Source organism: Crotalus tigris, unplaced genomic scaffold, assembly GCF_016545835.1.
Source record: "Crotalus tigris isolate CLP2741 ecotype Arizona unplaced genomic scaffold, ASM1654583v1 scf7180000018485.2372832, whole genome shotgun sequence".
Taxonomy (NCBI): Eukaryota; Metazoa; Chordata; class Lepidosauria; order Squamata; family Viperidae; genus Crotalus; species Crotalus tigris.
The window spans coordinates 1,093,793-1,121,335 of NW_024097033.1; the positions used below are offsets into that span (position 1 = coordinate 1,093,793).

Here is a 27,543-nt window from a genome sequence, read left to right on the forward strand (position 1 = left end):
CCTAATTGGAAAAATTCAAGATGATTTACTTCTTCCAGAGTTGTTTATAATTATTACTTTTCTACCTTGTCAATAATTTTTCTCCTTCTGACTGGTCTTCAACAGCAGCCCACATTATAATAGTTCTACCAAGAGGGGACCAGTGGATGACTATTTAAAAATATGTATCAGTCCATTTATCATTGAAGACAATTTCATAAAATTACTGATTGCTCTTTATGTCCATCCATCCATCTACAATACATCCAACTATATTGGTCAGTCCCTTCCAGTGCTTTTTTTGTAAAAAAAAAAAAAAAAAAAAAGTGCCGGAACTCATGCACGTCATACAACCCACCTTGTCTACCCTATAAAGTTCCATCCAAAAAAGGTGTTCTATGACAAAAAAAGCCCCGATCCCTTCAATTAAACAGGGTCTTTAATAGGATCAGGAAGTGCACCTTTTGTGCTGCAATGCCTGTTCTATGGAATTAGGATGGTTGCAACCTTAACGGTTTTTCACCCAAACCCAAACTGATGTCCTGACTCTTTCTCCGTGTACTGGGCAAAGAACAAGGCATGACTGCCTTGTGTGTCTTGTATTAAATTGTTATTACTATTATATCTACCTATGTCTATGTTTGTTCTTATTTATTTAAATAAGTTTACATGGCCAACTGTCTCAAAAATGCAGTGCTAGGTAACTGGAAAAGATTTTAAAAATACTGTGTGTGTGTGTGTGTGTGTGTGTGTGTGTGTGTGTGTGTGTGTATATATATATATATATATATATATATATATATATATATATATATATATATATATTAAAATCAATAAATAGTTGAACACCAAGAGAATAAAATTATACAAAAGTTAAAAATGTTAAAACTTTTATTTACTAAAGCTAGCTTTCGTCAAGAGCTCTTGACATCATCAGGGTGTAAACGGCAGTCGTTGGGAGGGCTTATATGCAGCCTCCAATCATTTGCGCTTGGCTCTTGGATCGTGTCATAGGTCCCAGCTGTGTGCATTGTAATCCAAGTGTGTGTCCTGCATTAGGGTGTAGTTGTTTCTCACCCTTTCTACATGTGCTGTTACGTGTGTCTTTCTCGCTAGTTCTAAAATTAGCTGGGGTGTTTCCCCTTTCCTTGCAGTTAGTACATGTTTCACTAGTTTCCCGTTGGTTATTCTGTTTGTCATGGGCAGTAGTTGCTGTTTTCTGCTTCCTTCTAGTTCCTCCAACCATCCCCTCCAAGCCACATTCCAATCCTCCTTTTCTCTCAGATCGTAGCCCCCGTGTGCCATCCCGTCCTGCACCACTCTCCCTCCTATTCCTTTCCATCACTCCCTTAGATCTATCATCACTCTCCTCCCTATATTCTTGGGAGGAGTCGTTCTGGAGTGTGTGCCTGTCAGTAAGGCATTGCCTAGCTCATAACCGGTCAATCCGTTGCTCACTCCATTTGGGGCTTCTGTCCTCATCCCTCATCGGAGAATCTCCCAGGCACGCTCCGTTCGTAGTCTTCTGTCCTCCCAAGGGATCAATCACCACAGAGCTATTCCCCTCCCTCTCACAAACCAGCCCAACTAGCGTAATGAGGGTGTCTGTTTCACTCCCCGGGGGGTAAATCATTCCCCCCGGCATGTGTGATTGTAGTCCGAGCGCTCTATCGTATGCTGTATTTCCTATTCCTCCCCCCACAGTTGTTATCTCCGTTCATATTTCTCCTATTGAACCGATTGGGAGGGCCTCGCTCTCTCTTTCCTGCTGCAATTCAGTTGTCAAAGCACCTCCACTTGCTCCGTTCATCGGGAAGTTGTTCCATAATTGACAGTCAGGTTTCTGGTGGCTGTTTGTCATTTGTGGGGGATTTTTCAAAGTTCTACCGTCTTGGTCCAAAGCCAAGGGAATGTCCATTTGGTCGTGTTGTGTGGGGGAATGTCCTATTCTTCTCCCACACATGTGGTCGATGCCTAGGTCTTCTCCAGCAGTTCAAGCGACGGTTCATATGCCATGTTTGTAAGGTCCGTTGTGCCGGGCACATGTCTATATGGCGATTAATGGAATTTCGCCCCGAAAACCAGGCCTCCTTTAATAGGCGGCCCCCCTTTGTGGCATCACAGGCCAAGATTTGTGTGTGGTCAAAATCAAAGTTATGGCCACTTTCGGCCATATGTGACCAGATCTGCGAGTATTGCTCGCCCCTCTTGATTGCCAACTTATGTTCATGTAGGCGGGTCTTCAACCTTTTTGATGTTTCCCCTACATAATTACTGTGGCAACCCATGCAATCAATTTTATAAACCACCGCAGACCTTTCTGCAGTGGGAAGGGGATCTTTGGGGCGCATGATCTTTGATCGTAGAGTCTGGTCAGGTTTATGTGCCACTCTTATGCCATGGGGGGCCAGCAGTCTGGCTGTGGCTTCGGAAACGTTATGAATATACGGTAGGGAAATGCGTGTTAATTGTCCTTGGGGGGGGAGTTTCTTGGTGGTCATACCTGGGTATCCTGCTGTGACGTTTTATGAATCGTAGCGGATATCCATTGAGTTGGCAAATCCGATACAAATGTCTCCTCTCTTCCTCCTTTGCTTCCACCGTGCTGCAATGCGAATGCACACGCTTGAACAGCGTTTTAATACAGCCAACTTTATGGGATACTGGGTGGTTGCTGTTATAGTGGAGGATTTGGTCCGTGTGGGTGGGCTTGCGATAGACCTTCGTATGTACTAAGCCCTCTGCTGTTCGTTGGACAAGTACATCTAAGAAGGCTATCGAGCCCCGGCTCTCCTCCTCCACCGTAAACCTAATATCCGGATAAACCAAATTGAGTATTCCCATAAAGTTGGCTTTTGGGCATCGTTTGACGACAACACATGTGTCGTCAACGTACCGAGCCCAAAATTTGGGCTGGTACTGGGACATAGCCTCACGTTCCAGTTGCTGGAGAACTGCCTCTGCTATCACGCTGGAAAATTTTCGGGGGAAAATTCCATTAATCGCCATATAGACATGTGCCCGGCACAACGGACCTTACAAACATGGCACATGAACCGTCGCTTGAACTGCTGGAGAAGACCTAGGCATCGACCACATGTGTGGGAGAAGAATAGGACATCCCCCCCACACAACACGACCAAATGGACATTCCCTTGGCTTCGGACCAAGACGGTAGAACTTTGAAAAATCCCCCACAAATGACAAACAGCCACCAGAAACCTGACTGTCAATTATGGAACAACTTCCCGATGAACGGAGTGAGTGGAGGTGCTTTGACAACTGAATTGCAGCAGGAAAGAGAGAGCGAGGGCCTCCCAATCAGTTCAATAGGAGAAATACGAACGGAGATAACAACTGTGGGGGGAGGAATAGGAAATACAGCATACGATAGAGCACTCGGACTACAATTGCACATGCCGGGGGGGAATGATTTACCCCCCGGGGAGTGAAACAGACACTCTCATTATGCTAGGTGGGCTGGTTTGTGAGAGGGAGGGGAATAGCTCCGTGGTGATTGATCCCTTGGGAGGACAGAAGACTACGAACGGAGCGTGCCTGAGAGATTCTCCGATGAAGGATGAGGACAGAAGCCCCAAATGGAGTGAGCAACGGAGTGACCGGTTACGAGCTAGGCAATGCCTTACTGACATGCACACACTCCAGAACGACTCCTCCCAAGAATATAGGGAGGAGAGTGATGATAGATCTAAGGGAGTGATGGAAAGGAATAGGAGGGAGAGCGGTGCAGGACGGGATGGCACATGGGGGCTAAGATCTGAGAGAAAAGGAGGATTGGAATGTGGCTCGGAGGGGATGGTTGGAGGAACTAGAAGGAAGCAGAAAACAGCAACTACTGCCCATGACAGACAGAATCACAAATGGAAAACTAGTGAAACATGTACTAACTGTAAGGAAAGGGGAAACACCCCAGCTAATTTTAGAACTAGTGAGAAAGACACACGTAACAGCACACGTAGAAAGGGTGAGAAACAACTACACCCTAATGCAGGACACAGACTTGGATTACAACGCACACAGCTGGGACCTATGACACGATCTAAGAGCCGAGCGCAAATGATTGGAGGCTGCATATAAGCCCTCCCAACAACTGCCGTTTACACCCTGATGATGTCAAGAGCTCTTGACGAAAGCTAGGTTTAGTGAATAAAAGTTTTAACATTTTAACTTTTGTATAATTTTATTCTCTTGGTGTTCAACTATTTATTGATTTTAATATGAACATACCCAAGAGTCATATTTTGGGTGTTGGTATGTAGGTCTTTGGTTATTTGGGTTTTCTCCCACGTAAAATTGAAAGTGTCTTAGTGACGTTTCGATGAAGTCCCATTCATCAGCTTCAGGCTGGTGTTTATACTATATATATATATATATATATATATATATATATATATATATATATATATATATATATATATATGTAGGTCTTTGGTTGTCCGGGTTTTCTCCCGCGTAAAATTGGAAGTGTCTTGGCGACATTTCGACGAAGTCCCATTCGTCATCTTCAGGCTGGTGTTTTCAGCTTCGTGCTTCGAGCAGCAATGTGTGGTCTTAGCTGTTTCTTCCTTTTAACTGCCAGTGGGGGTATGAACTGATTGGGTGGGAGCGTGGCTGTGTTCTGATTGGGTGGAGGTGTGTTCTGAATGGTTAGGGGCTTGGCTGTGCTCTGATTGGCTGGGGGAGTGTTCTGTTTGGTTGTGCTCAGGTTAGTCTGAGTTGCAGAGGGGTTTAAGATTTTGGGCTGCCTTGCTATTTTTTGGCTTCTCGTTCGTGGTTGTGTCTCCTCTTCATGGAGGGTGGAGCTTGAAACGTATTTTGCTAATTGAGACTTTAAGAATATTTTAAGACAAGAAACAAGGCACAAACATATAGATATCATCAATCCAACACATCCTGGAACAACATACAACTATAGATCACACCAAATACTAAATGCATTTAAATAATGCAACGATGCATCCACGCAACTTGAAATGCTGAATGCTTTCTCTAACAGCTAGATAATAATGAATTTTACAAATAACTCAAGATAGCAAACATAGCCAACACACCTTTCTCCTCCTATTTTCACACCACAACTCTTGAGGTGGGTTGGGCTGGGAGAGAGTAACTGGCCAAAACTCACTCATAAGGCATGATTAGAACGCACTGCCACCTGGTTTTTAGGCCAGCACCTTAATCACTACACCTAATTGGCTCTATATTTTATGTTCTAGAAATGCCTTGTTTACAATAAAGGAGTTGCATATTCCTATTTTGAGATAGAAGTATCCAGAAATAACGGTTATTCATTAAGTTCTATAGAGTAATACAGTTTGTTAGCAAAGGTCTAATATCTTCAAAAGTTCCTCCTCCTTATATCCCCAAGTAGTGTAAGAAATATCTAACCATTTATATGGATTACATATTCAGATTCATATAATTATGTTCCTTACTGTAATATACCACATTATGACAAAAATAATGGATGAATAAGATCCCAGAGTCTTATACAAACCTAAAGGATCTAAACGAAGTTTAAATGGGCATGACTCCATTAGGCATCTGTAGACTTAAGCACAATGGAATTGACACACTGGTTTGCTATGTGATTCATTACAAGATAAAATCTTTGCTTTCCTTACACCGATTCTTTGGAATCACCAAACCAAAGTATAGTCATATGAAGGGCAAGGTTGTTTGTAATGAGCCTGAGAGAAGGAGGAAGAGGAGGAGAAGAAATATGAATGGTTATTTATTTTTAATTTCATCCTCAATGTCCATTTTAATCTCTCTTGACTAGGAATCTTCATTGGATAGCCAGGCTAGAATCTAAGAACACTTCCCTGCTCATAGGCAGTTTCTCTATCCTGTGGCACATCTTATAGTATATCTACACAAAGAGTCAAGGACATCTAGTGTTAGAATTAGATACTTCTGTCAATATTTCTGACTATTGGCCTTGAAATCCAGTTGTGTTATGTGCAAAGGTAGACATCTTGCGATTGAGAATTGCGTAAAGTTTTGAAAAGCATTGGGTATAGCACAAAAGTCTTCCAAAAGCTGTTACCAAAGTGAAATTTTAATATGACAGAAGGTGGGAATTAGCAAATAGACATTTTATTAATATTTTACTTATCAAATTTTTGAAACTGCCTCAAGAGCTTGGAAACTAATTGCTTTAATTACATTTCATTGTAATTAAATAGAAATGAAATAAAATCAAGATTTTGGTTTAGCTCCACTAAATGTATTGGCAAATGTTCCCCATCTTAATACTAAAAAGCTAGATATGAATCTATAAGACCTGTAAAAGATGCATATTCCTATTATATTGCAACAACTCCTCTCCTCTTGTACATGTCCTTAGAAGTAGAAATGTGCATTTCAGTTATGCTAACACTTCTTAAAGCATTCAGCATGTCAAATGGACTTGTTTGTCCTCTGCAGTAACATAGGGGCTAAATGAAGTACAGTACATAGGTTTTGGACAGGAAGACCTGGAGGAACGTTGTCCATGGGGTCGCAATGGGTCAGACACGACTTTGCAATTAACAACAACAACAACATAGGTTTTAATGTGGTTTTGTTGATTCTGACTAAACACAAGCATGAATGCACCCAATGAGGTTTATAAACTTATCATTTGTGGTTTAATGTGTTGTTTGAAGTCAACCAATTATATAAAAAAATATCACCTTAACCCAATGTTTGAATCCAGATGAGGGAGAGATAAAATGTACTCCATAAACAGTAAATATGTTTTATTTTATTCTTATGGAAAAAATAAACATTTGTTTGATTAATAAAGACAAGAGTAATAGATGGTAAAAGTTACTGAAATTCTACCTCTCACCACCACATACTTATCTCTTTTTACCAAGAGGAGGCAGAATATTTTAGGTCTTATACAGAGAGCAAGAAAAAAGAGCATGAAATAAAAAATAACAATAAAGTAAATCAGTTTAACAAATCATCTAGAAAAGCGATCTGCCTTTTTCCTTATGGATCAAATTCATTTTCCTGAATCTAATGTTGACATAATCCAGATGTTAAATATGGATACACTAAAGTAAAGGTGATAGATGACAAGTTATACTGACAAAAGCTTTTCAATTTCTTTCAAGTGTTTTCATTAATTTCTTTCCTATATTGAAACAATTTGCAGTGAAAAACAAATTCAACTAGACCTAACTACAAAGTACAAATTTTAAACAGAAGATAAGTCAATAAGGGAAGGGGGGGGGGGTCACAAGATCATTTTAATCCATTTTAAGAGTGTTTTTAGAACAGAAACTGCCTTAAGTGCATGGGTGGATGACCTTTGTCAAGTAAAGAGTGAGGAAGTTCAACTGCTGATTGTCTTTATGCTCTTAGCAGCTTTTGCAATCATATATTATGGTGGTTTGTTTCTGGCAGTGAAGATGTTATTCTGCCATACTCCCCTTCCTAGCAATTTGGCTGATAACTTCATTACTCTGCAAAGTATCATGTGTATTCCTTTGTTTCTAACATAACATAATATAATGATAACTACCAATTTTTTTTTCAGGAACCATGCAACTATTCAGTAGTACAAAATGGAGGCTTATTACACACTATTCATTGTACATATTTTCTGATTGTATTTTATTATGCAATCAACCTGCTTATTCATAATTTTCTATTCCATTGGCCCTAATTCATCAGCTGAATAGTTTGTAATGGATCCCAAAAAAATATAGGAGTAAAGAAAGAGAAGGACCATTCATATATAAAGCATAAAAAATATACAAAAATAAAACTCAGATTTGCTGGAATGAAAGTTCTGTGTCTTTAACTTTACATAAATTTATTTACATGACATAACTTAAACCTAGAGTGGGATGGGGGTTAAATATGTTTTCAGTATCAAGCCTCAGATAACCCATCTGGAATATTGCCTCTATAAAGCCAGACAACCAAAAAGGTTATCAGTTATATAACATAGAAAAAGACTACATTATGGTTAACCAAATGCGATGAGGGCACTTTTCATTCACATACATCATCCCAATATTTTTACATTTCATATAAAAATACTATACTACTTATGTCTCTTATCTCTCTTACTATAGCTCCTTTATATACTACTTATGTCTCTTGTCCCTCTTACTATAGCTCCTTTGTATTCAAAATTATCTATTATTTTAATCATATTCAAACAAGTGTTTAATTATGTAGTACTCCATCTGGTATGTTGAATCAGTCTCTTGAATCTAACTCTAGCCTTCTTCTTTTGCCAAGTAGCTTTCCAAGTTAGTATACTCCGCTTGCCAGGGGATTCCTGTATTTTTGTAAATATTGTTGGTAGTGAGAAAGACAGGTTGTATATGATGTACGCTTTTTGTCTCACAGACTCTAATGATTCTCCTGGCAACTCTATAATCCATTTTATTAAATCTTTTTTCTTATCCTCAAGTTTGTTTTGAAGTCCTGACAGATATCTTTTCCATTTTCATTGTCATGGCAAAATTTTGTAGATTTTTTTCTGTTTGTATTAAGTTGTAGTTCTCTTGATTTGTAACTTTCCTATTTAAGTCACTTTCTTCTAGTTTGTGTTTTGTTATCTGGTTTGTTCATTATCGTCATTTTCTGAGTTTTATTTGTGATTTTAAATTGAAGATGTGCTCATTTATGTTGTCGAAGTGGTTTTAAATCTCATTGTGGTTTGAAACCATTGTCATTTGAATCTATTCTAGCATTGCATTCATTTCCTCTTGGAAAGTATTTATCTCATCTTGGAGTATTGCTCCTGCAGATCTCTGATGTTCCAGGCTAGGTCCTTTAAAATGGAATATTAGGTATGGTTTCCTGTCACTTTTAGATAGGTATGCAATATCCATTTTATCTCCTCCTTCCAGGTACTCTTTCACCAGTACTATAGTCTCTGTTTAGCCTTATCAAACCAGCCAATCTTAAAATCCAAACAACCAAATCTTATATAGTTCTTATCTTTATATATAGTTTTTGTAATCCAATCTGTTTCCAATTATCAAGGCATTAGTGAAAGCAGTGTTTTATAACAATTCTTCTGTTCAGGGGTCTTTGAATTATCAACAGTCAGAATTGCAGCAAAATGTTTCACTACCTTAAAGCCTTCCAGTAAATTCCCCCCTAGAAGATTAGCCAAGAGTCAAAGTTTTTCTTTCTCTGCAAACAATTCTTGAGCTTAGACAACAGTTAAAGTGTTGTTGTTTTTTGCAGACACTTCTTTTTTTAAAAAACAAATTTTATTGTTTTTTAAAAATTCTTAAAGCAACATATTCAGGACACACCATGGTGTTGGGGTAATCAAACATCTTAAAACAAGGCATATATACATAACATAATCAATACGTCAAATATTCCCTCTCTTTTTCCCTCAAATAGTATAGTATATTTAGAATATCCAATTCTAGCTTAAATTTATTCAACCTGAACCTGTTTTTAAGCTTCATCAATTTTTACCATAATCAAATTAACTTTAAATAAAAACATTCTCAATTTAAATATCCCTTCCACATATGTTCTACTTTCTTAATTTTATCAAAATCTTATTTGTTTCTTCTTCCATTAATCTCCCTTATTTAGAGTAAAATATTAATCTATCCTACAGCTATCAAATCTATCAATTGATCTATCTCTTCAAGCTAAAAAAATATACCTTAAATCATGTCATTCCATTAAACAAAATTCAAGTCTCCAGTTAATTATCATGACTAATAACATCCATATCATCAGAAAATCATATCATCTTATTAAATTTCAATTAACTATTAGTCCACTTCAAATCTGAAACATCTCTTCAATTTTCGTTATTCCATTACATCATAATTTTCATAGAAATAAACATTCTAAAAGGAACATTCCTAGTATTCTAAATACATTCTAACATTCTAAAAGGAACATTCTAAATTGTATTCTAAATTGTCTTTAATCCCTTATATAGAAAGATATCTCGTTTTTAAACAAAAATATTAATCTATCCTAGACACATCTAGATATATGTATTTATCAAACTATTCTCTAGATATCTAATCCTTCACTTAATCAATCTCTTTAAATTAACAAATTAATATCAAACCTTAAGTCATTTCAATATTTAATTAACATTCAATTAATTATTGATTCACTCCAACTCTAAGACATCTTTTTACTTCAAACTTAAAATCTCAGTCCTTATATTAGTCCATAGTTCTAGGTTGCCTATAATCCAATTTAAGAAATTTTAAATTTCATTTTTCAATCTTATTCTAGCTTTCCTCTTTTGCTAGGTAGGTTTCTATAACAGGGCTTCCCTTCCAGATAATAGGTCTCTTTTTGTTGCTTGTAGTGTCACTTGATTTAATACAGACCATCTTGATCTCTGATTTAATCCTCTGTTTCTCTTGTCCATAAAGCCTCGTTGCTTCAGAAGTCCAAAGTTCGGTCTTTGCTTTTCCTGGTCTTGCTTGTAAGGCGAAATAAGATTCTCCTTATCCTCAGTTAAAACCTCTTCTTGTATAATCTGTTTTGTAGAGTAGTCAAGTGTAATCTGGGAGTCAGTTTTAAGTTTTAAAGTAGAGATTCTGGCTCTTAGTTCTGTAGTAGCCTCTTTTATTGTAGTACATATTTCTTCTTTAGCCTCATAGATCTTTTCCAGTATAAGTTTACAGTTTAAATGTGATTGAGGCTTCTCCATTTTAGCAATAGTTGAAGAAGAATCCTTTTCCTTTTGGTGAAGGTTATAGTTGAACAGTTGAACATTATCCACCCCCACAGATCACACAGCTAGCTCAAATTATCTTTTTTCTTGAAAAACAGTTTGAAGGCCAAAGCTCTCTCATCTCCAAATAAACAACAATCCAATATTAACTTTTGTCCAGTAGGTGTCCTCAGTGAGCTAAAAAGACTTCTTCCAATGCCATTTTTTCCTTTTTTCTATCTTTTAAAGGGAGAATAGAAAAAGAAATACTCTGCCGATATAATACCGCTCCAAAAAGCACAAAAAAAGTTTTTTCTACAGCTCAATGTAAGTAGGAATAGAATATAATCTTTAAATGAATATTTATTTATTTTTTCTGTCCTTTTTTGTAAAACGCGTTTGTTCCCACAATTACTAAAGCCGCTTTCTCCAGACAGGGAAATAATAGCACAAACAGCTTCTACAGGCAAAAACAGCAGGGGTGTGGGGAGGAACAAAAGGGGTCTCACCCGGATTATCCGCGGTGGGTCTTTAACGCTCAGATGATGATGTGACTTTCGGCTGGTGCAGCAGGGTGATCGGCAGGCTGATCTTTGCTCCGTCGACCCTAAGGAGAAGCTGGAGACTTGGGGGAAGCTGTCGCCTTCCTCTATCTACCAGCCAGCCTCCTCAACTTGGTGGTCACCTCTCCAGGGTGACATTCGACCCCCTAGGGGGTCTACCGGCAAAGGAAACTCCGGACGGCCTGGAGAGAAGTTTCCAGGCGCGACCGGCGTTGCCGCATTTCGGAACCGGAAGTCAGACACTTCTTAAGCTTATGGGTGGCCCAGTATATTTTCTTTGTACCCAGCAGTTGTCTGTTTAGCTGAGGATTATTAAAGTTCAAGGGAACAGATTATTCTTTATTTCTGGGTGTCTTGCCAATTTCTGAGTCAGTGTTATACTATTGTTCTATGCTCTAGTTCTCCACTAGATGTCAGTAGTTATTTGTTTTCCAACTTTTTCAAACAAAGAATTTTCTTTTTTTTAAGGATATTTTAGGATATAAAATCTTAATGGTTTTCTTAATTTTCAGATTTATCCAGTCTATAGTAATATTAATTTCATTTTAGTATATTTCTTTCCCCCTTGGAAGTTAATTCACCACCTTTGTCTATGGAGGGATGGGGATGTGATCCCCTCCCTTCACTTTTGGATGATTTCTTGCTTTGGGGATCTTTTCCAAGGAATCAGTTACAAAATAGAAGAGAGAAGATCGATACTCTCACCCAGGTCCAAGCACGCTGTTCACCGTTCTTCTGGTTTATGCTCTTGGACTTCAGCTGCTAGCAGCTTAGTCTAGATGCTGGTGTGCAGCTAGCCTTTCTCCTGTCGGGTTAGATGGCTTCCCCCGGATCAAACGCTGTCGTTCCGTGATCATCAGAGTGCCCTTCTTTCTTCGTCGCCTCTCTGGAATGACATCAGACTTATTTAGGGTCTCTGGCAGGGCAAAACCAGTTGTGGGGTGCGAAGTCCTGTGCTTGCTGTGAGGCGGAACTGGAAGTCTCCAGAAAAGTAATTTCTGTAGTGATAACATTTCCCCCCCCCCAAACGCAACACCTGTTAATGTTAACAAATTATATTTTAAAAAACAACAAAAAACAACTTAAAAACCCCCAATAGAGTGAAACTAAACCTGGAATACCTGCCAGTAATACAGATTAAAAATTAGTTACACCTCATTACTTTGAGAAATATACACTTTCATTCAGTGGGAACTAAAATTAATTGAAGCAAGAAAATTATTTAAAGATGGTGTGAGCATAGCTAAAGTACTGCCTTTTTTGATCTTAAAACAGACAAGTAAGTAAATCAGCAACATAATACTCCGAAATTAAATTGCATTTCCACTCAGAAACTACATTTAGGATTTCAACACAGTTGCTTGATTAAAAAAGCACAAAAAGAAAATTGAGCAATTACAAATATATTGTTTGAAAAACAAAATGGGATAATCTTTACAATCATATTAAACTGGAAAAGATACGATAGGAAGAAATGAATTAACAAGATAATACAATTGATATAAATTTTACTAAATAAATGAGAAATAATCTATTGTCTTTTCCAAGTTTTCTACACAATGTATATTATTAAGAAAAGCACTCCATCTATTATTCTCCAGTCTTTGCATCTGCACCACAAGAGAAACGAATCACTTGGGAAGAAGAAACCAAGAAAATGAATAATTTGCTTATTGCTTAGATTAGAAACACAAAACTATAGAACTGAAATTTTGAGAAAATGTAAGTAATTCTCCTTGAACTGATCTTCTTGGCCAGAGTGCCAAAAGATCTGTGTACATGGAAGGCATTGGATTTGCTATATTGCACTAATAAATGAGAAATAGTTCTTCTGCCACAGACCTTGGCAGATGTTAACAATTTGAATCAATAATGACTTACATCGAAAAGAAGCAAGGGGCTAAGTATAAATAATTAACATATTTCCAGAAATACTTGCAACATGACCCTTTGCAGACTTCTGCACACTAACTCAGGATCTAGTTCTTATGAATAAATTACACTTTGAAATTTCTTTCTCAGTGTTTCTAATTATACTGGTAAATGTATGCATTTATCTGACATCATTTTTGGCTAAATGTACCTGAAGTTGCTTTCAAACACACATAGCAAGTTTTTGTAGGAATTCTAAATTTATTAAACAGCAATAGACTCTTCTCTATTATTACTAATGTTATACAGATTTGTCTTTTGTTATAAGAAGCTGCAGTAGACTCTCTCCAAAATAGAAAATGTGTGCATTAACGGCTATGATGAAAGGGGTTTTGAAAAATAGAAAAGGGGAGAGCGGGTCAATATCACTAATCTAATTCTCACAATAAAGTCCATTAGAAAAGGGTTGCAATGCATAATTTCAAATTGTTGTAACAAAACAAGGACATCTTGTGGCAGAGAACCTTGTAGACAGGGAAGTGGGAAGCAGACTAGCAAGTAACAGAAAACAAATATTTGGACCTCTTTTAAAACTACATATCTAAATTTGTGGCAGTGAATTCCAGTTTTAGCTTTGTCTTGTAGGAATTAGTACTGAATCCTCTGTGTGGTTTCAATACATGACTGCAATTCATACTGTGAGTTAAGAACAACTTCTATTTTTCTACAGTGCACGATTTTATATATAGTACTTTATCATGTCTTCTATAACCTCACTTTGCTTCAAGTTAAAAAGCCTCAAATGCTGTTGGCTTTTTAAAAAGCTGGACTGGACTTCTCTGTGACATTTGGCTACCTGAAACTGAACAGAAAATCATTTTTTCCACCTTATATTCAAATACATGGTATCCAACATGCCTAAGCCCCAAAAATCATACACTCAGAAGCTAAGCAACTTTTATTTGAATATCTAACAAGCTGAAGTCTTCCATTTGCATTTTAATACTCGTTACCCTGTTACCCTGCCTCCTCCTCTTCCACCCTATGTGCTTTTCCGAAGGAAAGCTTTTTTCCCTCAGATCCTTCCCGGAGTTAAAAATTATGGACGATTCACCCCCCCCCCCGTTCCCCAAAGAGCTTTTGCTGTCAGCATTTGTTCGTGCGGGTTACATTACCAATATTAACTGTATTAAGTTTTAAAATGAATGCATTTGCTGTCGTTATTTTTCACAATTGCTTAATAAGATTTTAACACTTTTATTCTTCAACGTAGACCGGCAAATAAAATTGATTTCGCGGACCGAACACTGGCCAAATGTAACTAATACATGCGTTTTGTTGCATAGCAAATATAATGCTGGGGTGGTTGCACCTGATCTATACTGCAGGATCTCGGTCCTTTACCAGACAGTCTAAAAATAATGGGATTCCGACTTAGGGCTGCAACGTAACTAGGGGCGTCTTCCGAGCCTTCTGCTCGGAATACAGGGAGAAGCGCTGCGAATGTTCACTTATTCGATTTACGCCCCGCCTTTTGCATAGGAGCTCCGAGTAGGGGGACACCTATTTTTTGCAACTGCCGCAGGAACAGGGTTGCCGGTTAATGACAGCGATTACCCACAGCTTCCCGTGCCACAGAATTGCCGGGGGCAACTGAAGCGGATCCCTCGTTGTGCTTTTCCTTCTCCCCAGATAAGCCCGGAGGCGGCGACCGTTGCTAAGGGGAGGGAAAAGCGTCACGTGACAGATTTCAAATGAAAGAAATGGCCAAGGCCGGGAGCCGCGGAGTGGAGAGATGGCGTTTTCCCCCTGGAGGGCAGCCGGCAACCGAAGGCGAGCCGACAGGCGAGTAGCCAGCAACCTTTTCGACTTCTTCCAACATTTCCAGTGGGGTCGAGTCCGAAAATACTGAGGGGAGAAAAGGAACTGGGGTGGACCCAAAAGGGTTTTTTTGTTTTTTAATGACGCCGGTAAGGGTAATCGTCTCTTCCTCTGATGGTGTGGGAGAAGGGGCTTCGTGGCCGTCTGCACAAATGAGGTTTCTCTGCCCATTTTAAGATGCAATAGGCGCTCGATTGAGAATGGTGGACATGGTATGCCTGTTGTAGCAACTGTTACTGCCGTGGCTTCGATCGCTCGAGTATATTATCTCTTATTTCTTTATACTTTTTATAATTCTTTGTCTGCCTTTGAGAAAGCAGCATATTTGGTTTACCTTTATCTACGCCTTCGATAGGATAATTCGAAAATAGTTGGACCAACTCCCAGAATTCCCCAGTCTGGGTTGCAGTGTCAATTCCCCATTGATCTGGATTGCAAAACTCTAGACCAGGGGTTCCCAGCCAGCGGTGCTCGCACCCCGTATGGGTGTGAGACGATATTCCAAGGGGTGCAAAAACTTGGGGTTTCAAAATTATAGTGTATATGCATAATTCGTCGCCGTTATTTTGAACGTTTGCAAGGGGTGCGAGAATATATCAGAAGCATTCTAGAGGTGCAGGGTATAGAAAAGGTTGGGAGCCGCTGTTCTAGACAGTTATCAGATGATAGCAGGACCCTCTCTTTCCTACCATTCCATGTTGTTGTTGTTGTTAATTGCGAAGTCGGGTCTGACCCATCGCAACCCCATGAACAACGTTCCTCCAGGTCTTCCTGTCCTCTACCATCTTCTGGAGTCCATTTAAGTTCACACCTACTGCTTCAGTGACTCCATCTAGCCATCTCATTCTTTGTCGTCCCCTTCTTCTATTGCCCTCAATCTTTCCCAGCATTAGGCCCTTGTAAATATGCAACCATATGCTTTTGCTATACATATCTGTAACATATAGTAGGTTGGGTTATGATTGACCCATATTAGGAATCTTCTTGGCCAAGTGTGGATTTGATCCTGGATTATCTCACTGTACTACACTGAATAGTGTTAGTGACTAAGTTGCAAGTAGTTGCTATTTGCACTACAGAAAAATACATAGGATGGTTAACAAATGTGTATTTTTTTTTACCCTTTCTTGATTTATGCTTTACAAGAGAATATAATGAAAGATTCCTAATGAGAAAGAATAATCCTGTTCTTAAAGCATAAGATGAGAGGAGAGGTTGCTTCATCTCTATTGTTAATTCTGCAAATAAAGAACTAGTGCCCTTGAGGGAAGACTTTTTGCTCCCCAGAATTCATTAATATGCACAACTTCAAAAATCTTGTGTTTAGGGAGGCTTTTCAAATATATTACTGGCTTTCATGCAGACTTTTTATGTGAGAGTGTTATGGGGTTATATTATCTATCACCATATCAGTGACTTTGGGCAATGTGCAGGACCTGTGGGTTATGAACGTGTTCATTTAGCGAGGGATTTCCATACAAGGTATGAACTACTTGGATCATGGTCCCTACTCGCTTAAAACTTCTATGTCCTTTTGTTAGCCCAAATATGAAGTGGACAAAAAATATAATTTATGGATCTTGGCTTGACAGGAGTGGAATTACAGGATCTGGGTTCAAATGAGATCCTTTCCAATCTGGTGCATTCTCTGTTATTAAGCTATTTCTCAGAAAAGCCAAATAGGAGCTTTGGGGCAGTGTTCGCTTGCAGGTCTTTGGTTGAATAAACTTGAAGAACTTTAGTTTACTCTTGTGTGTGAGTATATCTGTAGTATAATTGGAGATACAGATTTCAAGACCAAAGGGATGCTCTCTGGTATGCAGTATTCCCTCTAAAATCAATAGACAAAAATTTAACTTCATGAATAATTTTATTTTTTGTGTACACAATCTTCTAGTCACATGTGCTCACACACATATTCAAATAGCATGCTAAGAACTATGAGACGCTATTAAATGCCTGATTATATTTTATGCGCTAGAGTGATGTACCCTGATGTATAACTCTAGTTCAACTAATTTTCTGGATTTAACTTACTTTGAATGGATTTTGGTACCTTCTCAATCTTATTATTGCTACAAAATGACCTGGATGTGAAAAAGATAACCATAATTTATTAAATATGTTTGGCACCCAACTCCCAACGATTCTGGGTAGCTCATAACAATCAAACATAGAAAATACAATAAAATCAGTAAAACAAAAAGAAAGGTAAAAGATGGCAAGTGTGATGAAGGTAGAGGTCTAATTAAGTGGATATGTATGACATACTTGTTCTTCTTACACTTATACTCTAATGAAACAAAACAAAAAGAACAAAAATAATGATTGTAGACTAGAAAAAGAAGATGCTGTCTGATATCTCTGTTTCTCTATACACTTGGCAGGACTGTTAGAAAAAATGTCGTTCCAGGAACACACAGAAACATCCTCAGTATTCTTTAAGAATGGAGTCAGGGAACGGATGAAAGAAAAGAAAAATGGAGTATTAAAAACAGCAAAGATGAATGCTTCCCTCGCATCAAAGATTAGAACAAGAGCAATTAGTAAGTACATATTAAACATGTAAGCATTAATGCAGAGGTATGCACGCTGCAGTTCAATGCAGTTTTTCCAACCCTCAGTGACCTCTTAAGTCATGATAGCAAAAAAGTGACAGTTTCTTGATATTTTCAGGTGAAACCAATTAAATCAGTGGTTCTCAACCTTTCTAATGCTGCGACCCCATAATACAGTTCTCCATGTTGTGGTGACCCCCAACCACTTATACATCACTGGGTGCCAGGGGCGTGGCCAAAGAAAAGGGGGAAAAAATGGTGGACAACCTTGTTTGGCGACCCCCGTGAAATGGTCATTCGACCCCAAATGGGGTCCCAACCCACAGGTTGAGAACCACTGAATTAAATACTTCATGGTATTTTACTCCTTGGGTTCATCACTTTCTCAGGGATTTGATTGATCTTGAATAGTACCTTTCTGCAAGAGAAATGCTGCAGAAGCAAGTATGTCTAGGAATATTGGGGCAGAAAAATGGTGCATAGGCTTGCCACTCCATATAGGCTTAAATATTCTATTTTGCCTCTTAGTATAAACTGAATCTTTATGTATGACTTTATGTGACTGACTTGACACCTGAGCAAAGAGACTAAAATGCATGTCTGGGATATCAAATGTTACTTCCACCTAAGTCATGTTTATCACAAATTCTATAATTGATCAAGGTCCTGTAAAAGTTTCTGAGAGTGAATACATTTTGGGCACTTGGTTGGAAAGAATACTAGAGAGATTTCACTTAACTATATCTGAAGCGACCGCAAAGTGGAACAAAAAAAAATTAATTATAGGAAGGAAAGCTGGCAAACTTAACTATTTACTACTTCAGATGAAGAAAGTTGTTGGCATGGAGACTGGGGAACTCATCCCAAAGAAACAAACTTCAGAGCTGCCTAACCTTAAACTCAAATGTGGCAAAGACAAAAACAACATCCCCTAATTCTTTGTTTCCCCCTTTTTTTTCTGTATAGATAATTCCTCTATAATTAAGGTCTCCCTGAAACAGAACAACAAAGCGTTGGCTCTGGCTCTCAATGCTGCCAAGATAACAGCTCAGAAACTTACAGATGACAAGATGCTGCTGCAGAAAGAAGTGGAGTTGGGTCACTTTGAAAATGCTTGCTTACGCCAAAAACTCTCCTCTGTGGTAGGATATTAGCAAAATTCTGTGCTTCTGCAGGAACTGGAATCTTTTTGTGTGTACTATAAAATTTGCACAATATAGAACGGGAATTTGAAATCCTAAGTCTAGATTATTTGCGTTATCATGTTCCTACCGTGTTTTCCAAAAGTAAGGCCTACTGCAGAAATAAGCCCTAGCTTGATTTTGGGGGGTGGGTGGCCTAATACAAGCCGTACCCCAAAAATAAGCCCTAGTTTTGGGGCGAGGCACAAACTTAAAAATCAAGCTAGGGTGGGGGTAGAAGTGTGGATCTCCCCCACGTACCCTGCACCCACTTACCTTGCAGCCAGGCCTCTCCTCGCCAACCCATTTCGTCTGCGGTATCTTCTGCAGCCAGGCTTGCATTTCTGAGTTACAGGCCTTTCCAGAAAGTCACTGCAGCTGAGTGGCGTGCAAAACCTCTGCAGCTGAGGACTGAGCTATGGATTGAATCCATAGCTCGATACTCGGCTGCATAGGCCTTCTGGAAAGGCCTGACTGCAAAATGCAGGCCGGAATGTAGCTGAATAATGAAGCTACTCCTTCGGCCCCAGAAGAAGTGGACCGGCAGGGCTGTCGGTGTCAGAGGTGAGTATAAAAGACATCCCCTAAAAATAAGACCTGGTGTCTCTTTTGGAGGCCCCCCTCCCCCCCAAAAAGACCTGGTCTTATTTTCGGGAAACATAACAGTGAGTAAAGAACTAGACAAAATATTAAGATAAGGTATTTTACTGGTAAATGCACTATTAAAAATATTGTTGTTCCCACAGAGTGATGTAGTTCACTGATCTCCAACCTTTCTGGCTTGGCAGGGGGCGGGGAAAGGGAATAGTTCTGTGTGAGCGGCAGGTGCATGCATTTGTGTGTGCAGTTCCATTTGCAGGTGGAACTGCATGCGCAATGCAAGTATTCATTTAAGCACCCACCACTTGCACAAGCAGAGCTGTACATGCATCTTTACCTGCTGCTTGTGTGGTTGATTGTTAATTTATTTATTTTTTGTTTATACTTTGTTGCCAATTTTTAGAACTAATATTTATTGCTACTCTGTTTTTGAGACCTAAAATCTTAGGTTAAAAAAACCCTTGGTAATTTAATTCCAAACATGTATTTTTTATGATCATGATCTTTGTTATATCAAATTACAGTACAAGTTCTGAAATATGTTTTCTAATTGTATGGAATCCAGATGCTGCAGTTACAGTCATATATAGAGGTAGTCCTCGACATATAATTATAATGAAAACTGCCCATTATGGTAAAACTATTTTATGATATTTTCTAAAAGGATTTTATGACCTTTTTTGTAGTGGTTATTAAGTGACCACTGTGTTTTTTAGTGGGCTCAGTTTTGCCGTAAATGCAGCCATGTTGCCAAGCACTCAAAGTTCAGTCACATGACTGCCAAGGGGGCCCAATCATCAGAACTTTAAATCCAGGTCATAAATCCTCTTTTTTGGGTCATTATAAATTTGAACAGTCACTAAGCAATTGATCATAAGTTTAGTAATATCCATATACAATGCTGAATTATTTAGGGAAATATAATTGTTGGCGGAGAAGTAATTTTATGGAAACTGATAAGGCTCCCAAATTTTGTCTGATAGATTAAATCTCAGTTATAAATCTCTTAGATTGTATAATTTACAAATTATATCAGGAGTTAGGGCTTCTCTGTCTCTTGTTCAACTGTCTCTGGAGAACAAGTTAAAAACATTGCCATTCAAATAACCTTGGATATAAAAGCTGAAAGAGGTATAGCTTTATAAGGTTGGTACACTGAAATGAGTGTATAAATACACCTTTCAAATTTAAAAATATCTAAATACAAAATGTTCAGTTATTTTATGAGATATTTAGTATGATTTGAACAGTTAGATACAAAGATTAAATATGGAGGATTTAACTAAGTTCATAAATACGGTTGTATTTATGATGTTCCTCAGATTGAGGATATGGCACATACTGTATGTTACTGAATGCCAGCTGTACTATATAGCAAAATGAGAGGTCAATATTGAATGAATGATTCATTGGAATCCATAGATTTGAATAACATCAATGTGGTCAGAACCCAAATATTAATAAGTCCTTTTATTTGAATAAAACAATATAACTGAAGTGCATATACAGTATGCATTGGTTTGGAAAAAGCTATAAGGATAATAAAGAAATATGAAATGCATTTTCTTCTAGTTTTGCTTTTCACTTTATTTTGTTGTGTTTTGATATGGCCTCATGACTAATTAATAAGTATATTATTGTTAATATTAGTATCCATATAACAATTTCTCCAAATGTCTCTGTAATGAAATTTGTGTCATTGAGAGGTAATGAATTCTAATGACTGCAATATTTGGAAAGAATATAATGAATAACATTATTTTAGATACTGAACTGGAGAACATTGAACTGATCCAACAAGCCAAAATTTTATTCTGAATATTAAACTAAATAGATCTAAAAAGATTTGTTTATCTTGCGCAGAAAAAATATATTGATGAACTGCAACTCTTTATGAACAGCCGTTTTCAAACTGCAATCAAGCTGACCAGATTTTCTGAGGTGAACAAATAGAAAATATTTTCAGAATGCATTTCTTTGGTTTCTGTAAACATCATTTAATCTGATTTTGTGCCAATGTGTCTGTGTTAATTCTTAGCAGCCACATAGACTGCTTTCTCTCCAGGATGATTTCCCAGACTGACTAATCAGATCTCCCAATAGCGTACCTGTTACTATAATCAAGTCCATTCATCTTGCTATTGGACTATGTCTTTTCTTTCCATCTTTTCCAAATTTAAAGATTTATTTATTTAGAAAGATACATTTCCCAAGGGAACTATGTTTTTGCACAATGTGCCCAAAATATGATAATTTGAGCCTGTTCATTTGTGTCTCATGTGAGAACTCTGGATTGGTTTGCTAACTGAAGTATTCTCTACCCAAAGTCTTCTCCTACCCAAAGTTTGGTCTTCTTCAGCACCAAAGTTCAAGAACATCAATACTCTTTTTCTCTTGATTCTTCAAAATCCAAGTTTCACATTGATAGAATGTCCAGGAAAGCTGTTGACTGAATGATTTTGATAAAATAACTTTTCCAAGACTTTCATTGGATTGGCAGAAATGAATAAGTCCTTCTGCTTCATTTCTGCTTCCTAGTCCAGTCCAACTATATTTTATTCCTTATTTCCAACTTGGGCATTCTGTTCTCTAACCACAAGCAGCACATCTTGTCTGCATGTTCTCTTGATTTCAGATTAAACTCAACCATAAAACTTGTCAATGCTTTCTTCTGCATTAGTGGTTGATGATTATAATATTAAAGGACTATCTCTGAAATCCATTTCATATTATTCAATCATTAATTACACTGTACCTACATACTGTCCTTCTGGTATCCTTCCTGACCATGAAAGCAATGTTGTTCTGTCTTTGTTTTTCATGACCTGAGTAGTAACAGCTTCCAGTCCATTTCAATTTGCTGATGCCCAAGGTATCAATTTATTTAATCTTTTACTGTGTTCTTTTTCAAAGTCTTACATTCAATATATCTTACATTCACTGTTCCTACTGTAATTCTGTCTTTGTAGCCTCAGATTATCTTTTCTTTCATGGCAACATCAGTAATCAGATGTCCTAAAAGCTTTAATTGAGTCATAAATACAGGCAGTCCTCAACTTACGACAGTTCATTTAGTGACTGTTCAAAGATACAACAGCATTTGAAAAGGTGACTTATGACCATTTTTCACATTTACATCCATTGCAGCATCCCATGGTCATGTGATCAAAATTCAGACGCTTGGCAACTGACTCATATTTATGATGGTTGCCGTGTCCCAGAGTCATGTGATCACCTTTTGTGACCTTCTAACAATCAAAGTCAATGGAAAAGCCAGATTCACTTAACAGCCGTGTTGCTAACTTAACAACTGCAATGATTCACTTAACAACTGTGGCAAGAAAGATCATAAATTGGGGCAAAATTCGCTTAAATTGTTCACTTAGCAACAGAAATTTTGGGCTCAGTTGTGGTTGTAAGTTGTACAACCACAATTAATAGTCTGTACCATTAATAGTCTGAAAGATTCTCAACTTTTTCTCAGTAACATGTTGAGTAACATCTGGCATTATATCATCTATCACTTTACCTTATCTGTTTATCTGCTTTTCTTGGTAAAATACAGGAGTCATTTACCATTGCCTTCTATTAAGTATGAAATTATGTCTTTTCTGTATTCACAAAAGCAAGCATCCACCTCCCAGAACTTTCTACATTGCTACTGCCATATAGGTATCTACATGCTTTAGGATTTGCAGCTGGAATGATCTTCATGTCTTGGGTGACATTTAGATTATGTGATGTTGGCATATACTACCAGCATTCTTGCTCATCCTTCCCAAGAACATCTCCCTGCCACAATGAAGCAGCAATAGGGTTCTCTGAACTTAGAAAACATTTAAGCATCATTCTAAAATGTACAGATTCACACTTTATGTTATGCCAGGATTTGAAAAAGCTACAGTAATTCAGTTTACACATAATAGTAATCTGTAATGAGTGAGTTCATATATGTTGTGCTTACAAAGCATATTACGACTTGGCAATATATATGAACTGGGACAAATTTAATTATAAAAATTATAAAATGAAATTTAAGAGTTAAATGTTAATCTTAAATCTTACGTGATCTTTTCTCCTGTATAGAGTGATTCCTATTCTTCATTGCTGGATGAAAGAGGGCACAGTGATACTCATGATATTTCTCGCAGTCAGGATGATAACAACTGTCCTAGGTGTGCACAAAAGCAAGTTGTATTGTCTTCAATGAAAAGAAAGTTAAGTGTATCATATTCATGGGATGGTAAATAGTTGATCCCACTTTCTTTCTAAAATAAAGTAGTATCATTGTCATTAGCACTGTTTGACAAATATAATGATGAACATTATCTACCGTTGTTGTATTGACTTGGGAAGAGTCAGCCTTTTTGTATCCTAAAGATTCAGTTTTGGTATTGTTCTGTCATTGCTTGAGGGGTCTGTGTTCTGTGTGATATTGGACACAATCTTTTAGAAAGATAAGCTTTAGGAAATGTATTCTCCCAGCGTAAAAATTCAGATCATCTTATAAATTGAACCCGTCCATCCCTACTTGCTGCCCACTTTTTTTAGGAACCCTGCTTGTTCCATTCTTCTTTGCAAGGCAGTTTATACTTGCAAAGGGAACGGCATACATAGGGCTCCATTATCCCATTTCCCATATAACAACCTTTTGATATAGTTGTTCTGCTTGACTGGCTGGCCTGAAATCTCTTAATTGAGTTTTCATGGCTAAACATGGGCTTGAATATAGAACTCCAGCATTAATGAACATCTAAACTACTACACCACATTTAATTGAATACTTAATGAAAAGAACTTTAATTGCCATATATATGGCACAACATTAACCTATTTTTGTCATTCTTTTTTCTTTTAACTTTCTAGAGTGGCACCAAAATCAATGAGAATTCCACTGTCTCAGGTGGATGATGAAGGAAGTGGCAATGGCAGAAATACACCCACCAGTTTGGAGAAATTTCCTTTAGATCCATTGAAATCTGCTTTTGATGAGACTTGGAGAAGTATGCCTTTCCCTGAGGTAAAGAAGTCGTTCTCTTCTTTCACTGACAAATTATCGGCAAGCAGTGGAAATAGTGATTCAAGGTTACATGGAGTGGATGTCTCTACTTTGGCATTTAATTCAAACACAATTTTTGGAGGTATGTTCTGGAAAAATTTTACCTTGTATTACACCATACAGAACTTTTTATGATTCAAAGGAATATTGAATTGTGAAATTGTGTTTTGAGTTGCACTGTTACATTTATTTATTTGTTCTTTGGGGTTTACTTCTATGTAAATACGTATTTACATAGAACTCAATCCCAAAATGCATGTTCTGTTAGGGTGTAGCTGTTGGATACCTCTTCCTTCTACCGATAGATGTGTGGTATTCATTACTATCGTGCTCTTTAGAATGTAATTCAGAAACATTGTTTAATTTCCGCTCAATCTAATATAGCACCATACAGGTAATTCTTAACTTATGACTATAATTAGGACTGGTGCTCCCATTGCTAAGCGATTTTGATTGTTAAATCAGTTGCACCTGATTCTACAATCTTTTTTGATGCAGTTGATAGTGAATCACCATGGTTAATAGGTGAATCATGGGGTTGCTAAGCAAATACAGCTCTCCCGCCCCATCCTTGACTTTGCCCATTGGAAATCCCCTGGAAAGATCACAGTTGGTAATTATGTGACTCTGAGATGCAACTACCATCATAAATACATGCCAGTTGCCAAGCACCCAAATTGTGATAATGTGATGCAGGGATACTATGATGCTTGTAAGTCCAAGGACTGGTCAATAAATCACTTTTTTTTAAGTATCATTGTAACTTCCAATGGTTTTAAGCTGAGGACTATCTGTAGTAAGTTACTGTCCAAAGCAAGGGGTTGGGAAGTGAACTTACTAGTTGTATCTGGCTGATATCCGCTGGAAAAATGGATAAAGTAAATGGATTTTACTAGATAGAAAGATCTCTTTTTGTATTTTTACCTCATTAAGTTTTCTAAGTGGCTTATTTTGGAGTGTGAAGATTTTTTTTGCCTAATAAATATAATTATCATTCTAGACAACCTTTGGAATGTGCCACAGAATTCCAGGAGTTGCTCACTATCTATCCTGGATAACAATTATCCTGTCCAGCAATGTGAGGATACTACAAGACCACACAGTGATAGTATATTGAGTGAACATGTGACTAAGAGAAAAAAACGTAAAACAGGTTTTCCTGCTACATTTGGAAACAACTTAGAGGCAGAAGTCTCAGACATTGATAAGCTGCAGGTGACAAAGGAAACAGAGTCTCTTGTTAAAGAGAATCTTGAAATCAGTCATGTTGGTGAACTTATTACATTGAGCACCAAAAGAGAAAGCTGTATAAAGATCAATGCCAAGGAAACAAAAACTCTAGAAAATGATAATGCTGAAACAAAGAACACAATGTTTTCTACCAGTCAATCAAAATTAAACTTGAATAATGGTAATAACCGAAGACCGGATATTAATGTTACAGTGTCAAAAACCAGTGAACTGAACAGTAGTAAGATAAAACCTCCTATGTCTGCCTGTCATGTGGAAAATTCAGATCATGATAGGAAGGAGAAACGTAGTTCCCAACATTTAGGCCAAACAACACGAAACAGAAAAACCTTTGTGATAGAGCCAAATCGTGTAAATAATTACACAACTCAAGAAATTGAAAAAGGAATATTCTTGGAAAAAATGAAGAATTTGGAAAATCAATCCCAATGTCCAGAGTCTAGATCATTAAGCAATGAAATTCAACAAAATGAGAAAAGCTGTAGTTATAGTACAAAATGCCTTAATAAAACCAAAAATTATAGAAGAACCATTGTGCTAGATCCAGGGCCTTCCAATGATAGGAACAGTTGTACTTCTTTTCAACATGATATTAAAAAAAAGACAGACTTGGAAAACTTAGATAGTTTAGGAAGATGGGTCCAGAGTCCAGAATCTAATTCATTAAACATTGTGAATACAGAAGATTCAGTTGGTTTCCAGAAGCAAGTTCCTAATCAAGAAGCAATTTCAGGACTGAATGTAAAGCGTAAATCAAAGAGGAAGGTGCATGAAAATAATGGATCCCATAGATTAAGTGAGATGGAAGAACAGAGTTTAGATAATATAGATTATGAACTTCCACAATCAGAAATTAAAAAGAAAAAGCATAGAGATAAAACAATGAATTTCGATAGGGATATCATACAGAAAGGACATTCCAAAGCCAATGCTGATGTGTTTGATTTGAATGAGAAAGCTCAAAAAGTCAGTAGAAAAAAGAAAAAATCAAAATGTACGCCATCTGTACTTTCAGTTTCTTTGGGTGATGAGGATAACTTTTTTGAAGGAAGTAATAGCTCAGTCAAAAAGAACTGGGAAACCTCAACCACCCCAAACAGTTGTTCTTTAACTAAAAAAAGTAGCCATTTAGAGAAGGCAAACTGGATGACCATCAGCAATGAGGCTGGCTTAAAAAAAAAAATGCCAACATTTGGCAAGAAAACAGGCATTGTAAATGATTTGGGTAACAACGGTACTGATTCTGAACCATTCCTTCAAGGTCCAGAGGATTGTGAAATCACTCAAACCAAGCAGACAAAATGGAGTTTTCTCCAAGTTGCAGACTGCAGCGCTTTGCAAAAGCCAATTGTGGATATTACCAAGACCTTGTCTCTAAATCCCGATTCTCCTTCAGTTGGCCTTTCTAAAAGCTCTAGGTATGTTGAAGTCCAAAAAAGCCCAGAAAGAGATTGTGCTTTGTCAATAATCTCAGCTGTCTTCAAGGAAAATATTAAGCAACTTGAGATTTCTGGAAGAGAAGAGAAGCAGCCCATACAAGCCATTGCAAAAACAAGTGCAGAAAATGCAGTCCTACAAGAAAATGGTGAGTATTAGAAGGCTGGAGACAAATGAAATTGATGGTTTATAGCAGTGGTTCTCAACCTGTGGGTCGGGACCCCATTTGGGGTCGAATGACCATTTCACGGGGGTCAGTCCGCCATTTTCCCCTTTTCTTTAGCTGTGCTACTCCCTTTTATTCTATTGACTTTTGAAAGCCAATAGAATAGACTCTCTTGAATAGAGTCTAATTCTATTGGCTTTCAAAAGCCAATAGGAATTGTCCAGGCTGTCTCTGCCCTGCTGAGCCCGCCAAAAGTCCCATTCTGCAAACAGTGCTGCACCAGTTGAGTAGTCCTCGACTTACGACCAGTTG

The 27,543-nt window shown here is 37.7% G+C and overlaps 1 protein-coding gene across 2 annotated transcripts in view; it reads left to right on the plus strand.

Moving 5' to 3' along the window:
• Positions 1-27,543, plus strand: part of LOC120312323 (shugoshin 2-like) — a 49,626-nt gene that overhangs the window by 18,591 nt on the left and 3,492 nt on the right. Inside the window, exons 2-8 of one of the 2 annotated variants that reach the window (XM_039352896.1) lie at positions 14,791-14,943; positions 17,367-17,525; positions 18,504-18,679; positions 21,182-21,259; positions 23,405-23,493; positions 24,185-24,459; positions 25,378-27,213. In XM_039352896.1, coding sequence (XP_039208830.1) covers positions 14,853-14,943; positions 17,367-17,525; positions 18,504-18,679; positions 21,182-21,259; positions 23,405-23,493; positions 24,185-24,459; positions 25,378-27,213 — 2,704 coding nt within the window. In that variant the 5' untranslated portion in view covers positions 14,791-14,852. The remainder of the gene's footprint in view (positions 1-14,790; positions 14,944-17,366; positions 17,526-18,503; positions 18,680-21,181; positions 21,260-23,404; positions 23,494-24,184; positions 24,460-25,377; positions 27,214-27,543) is intronic. The other variant, XM_039352897.1, reaches the window with a different exon arrangement.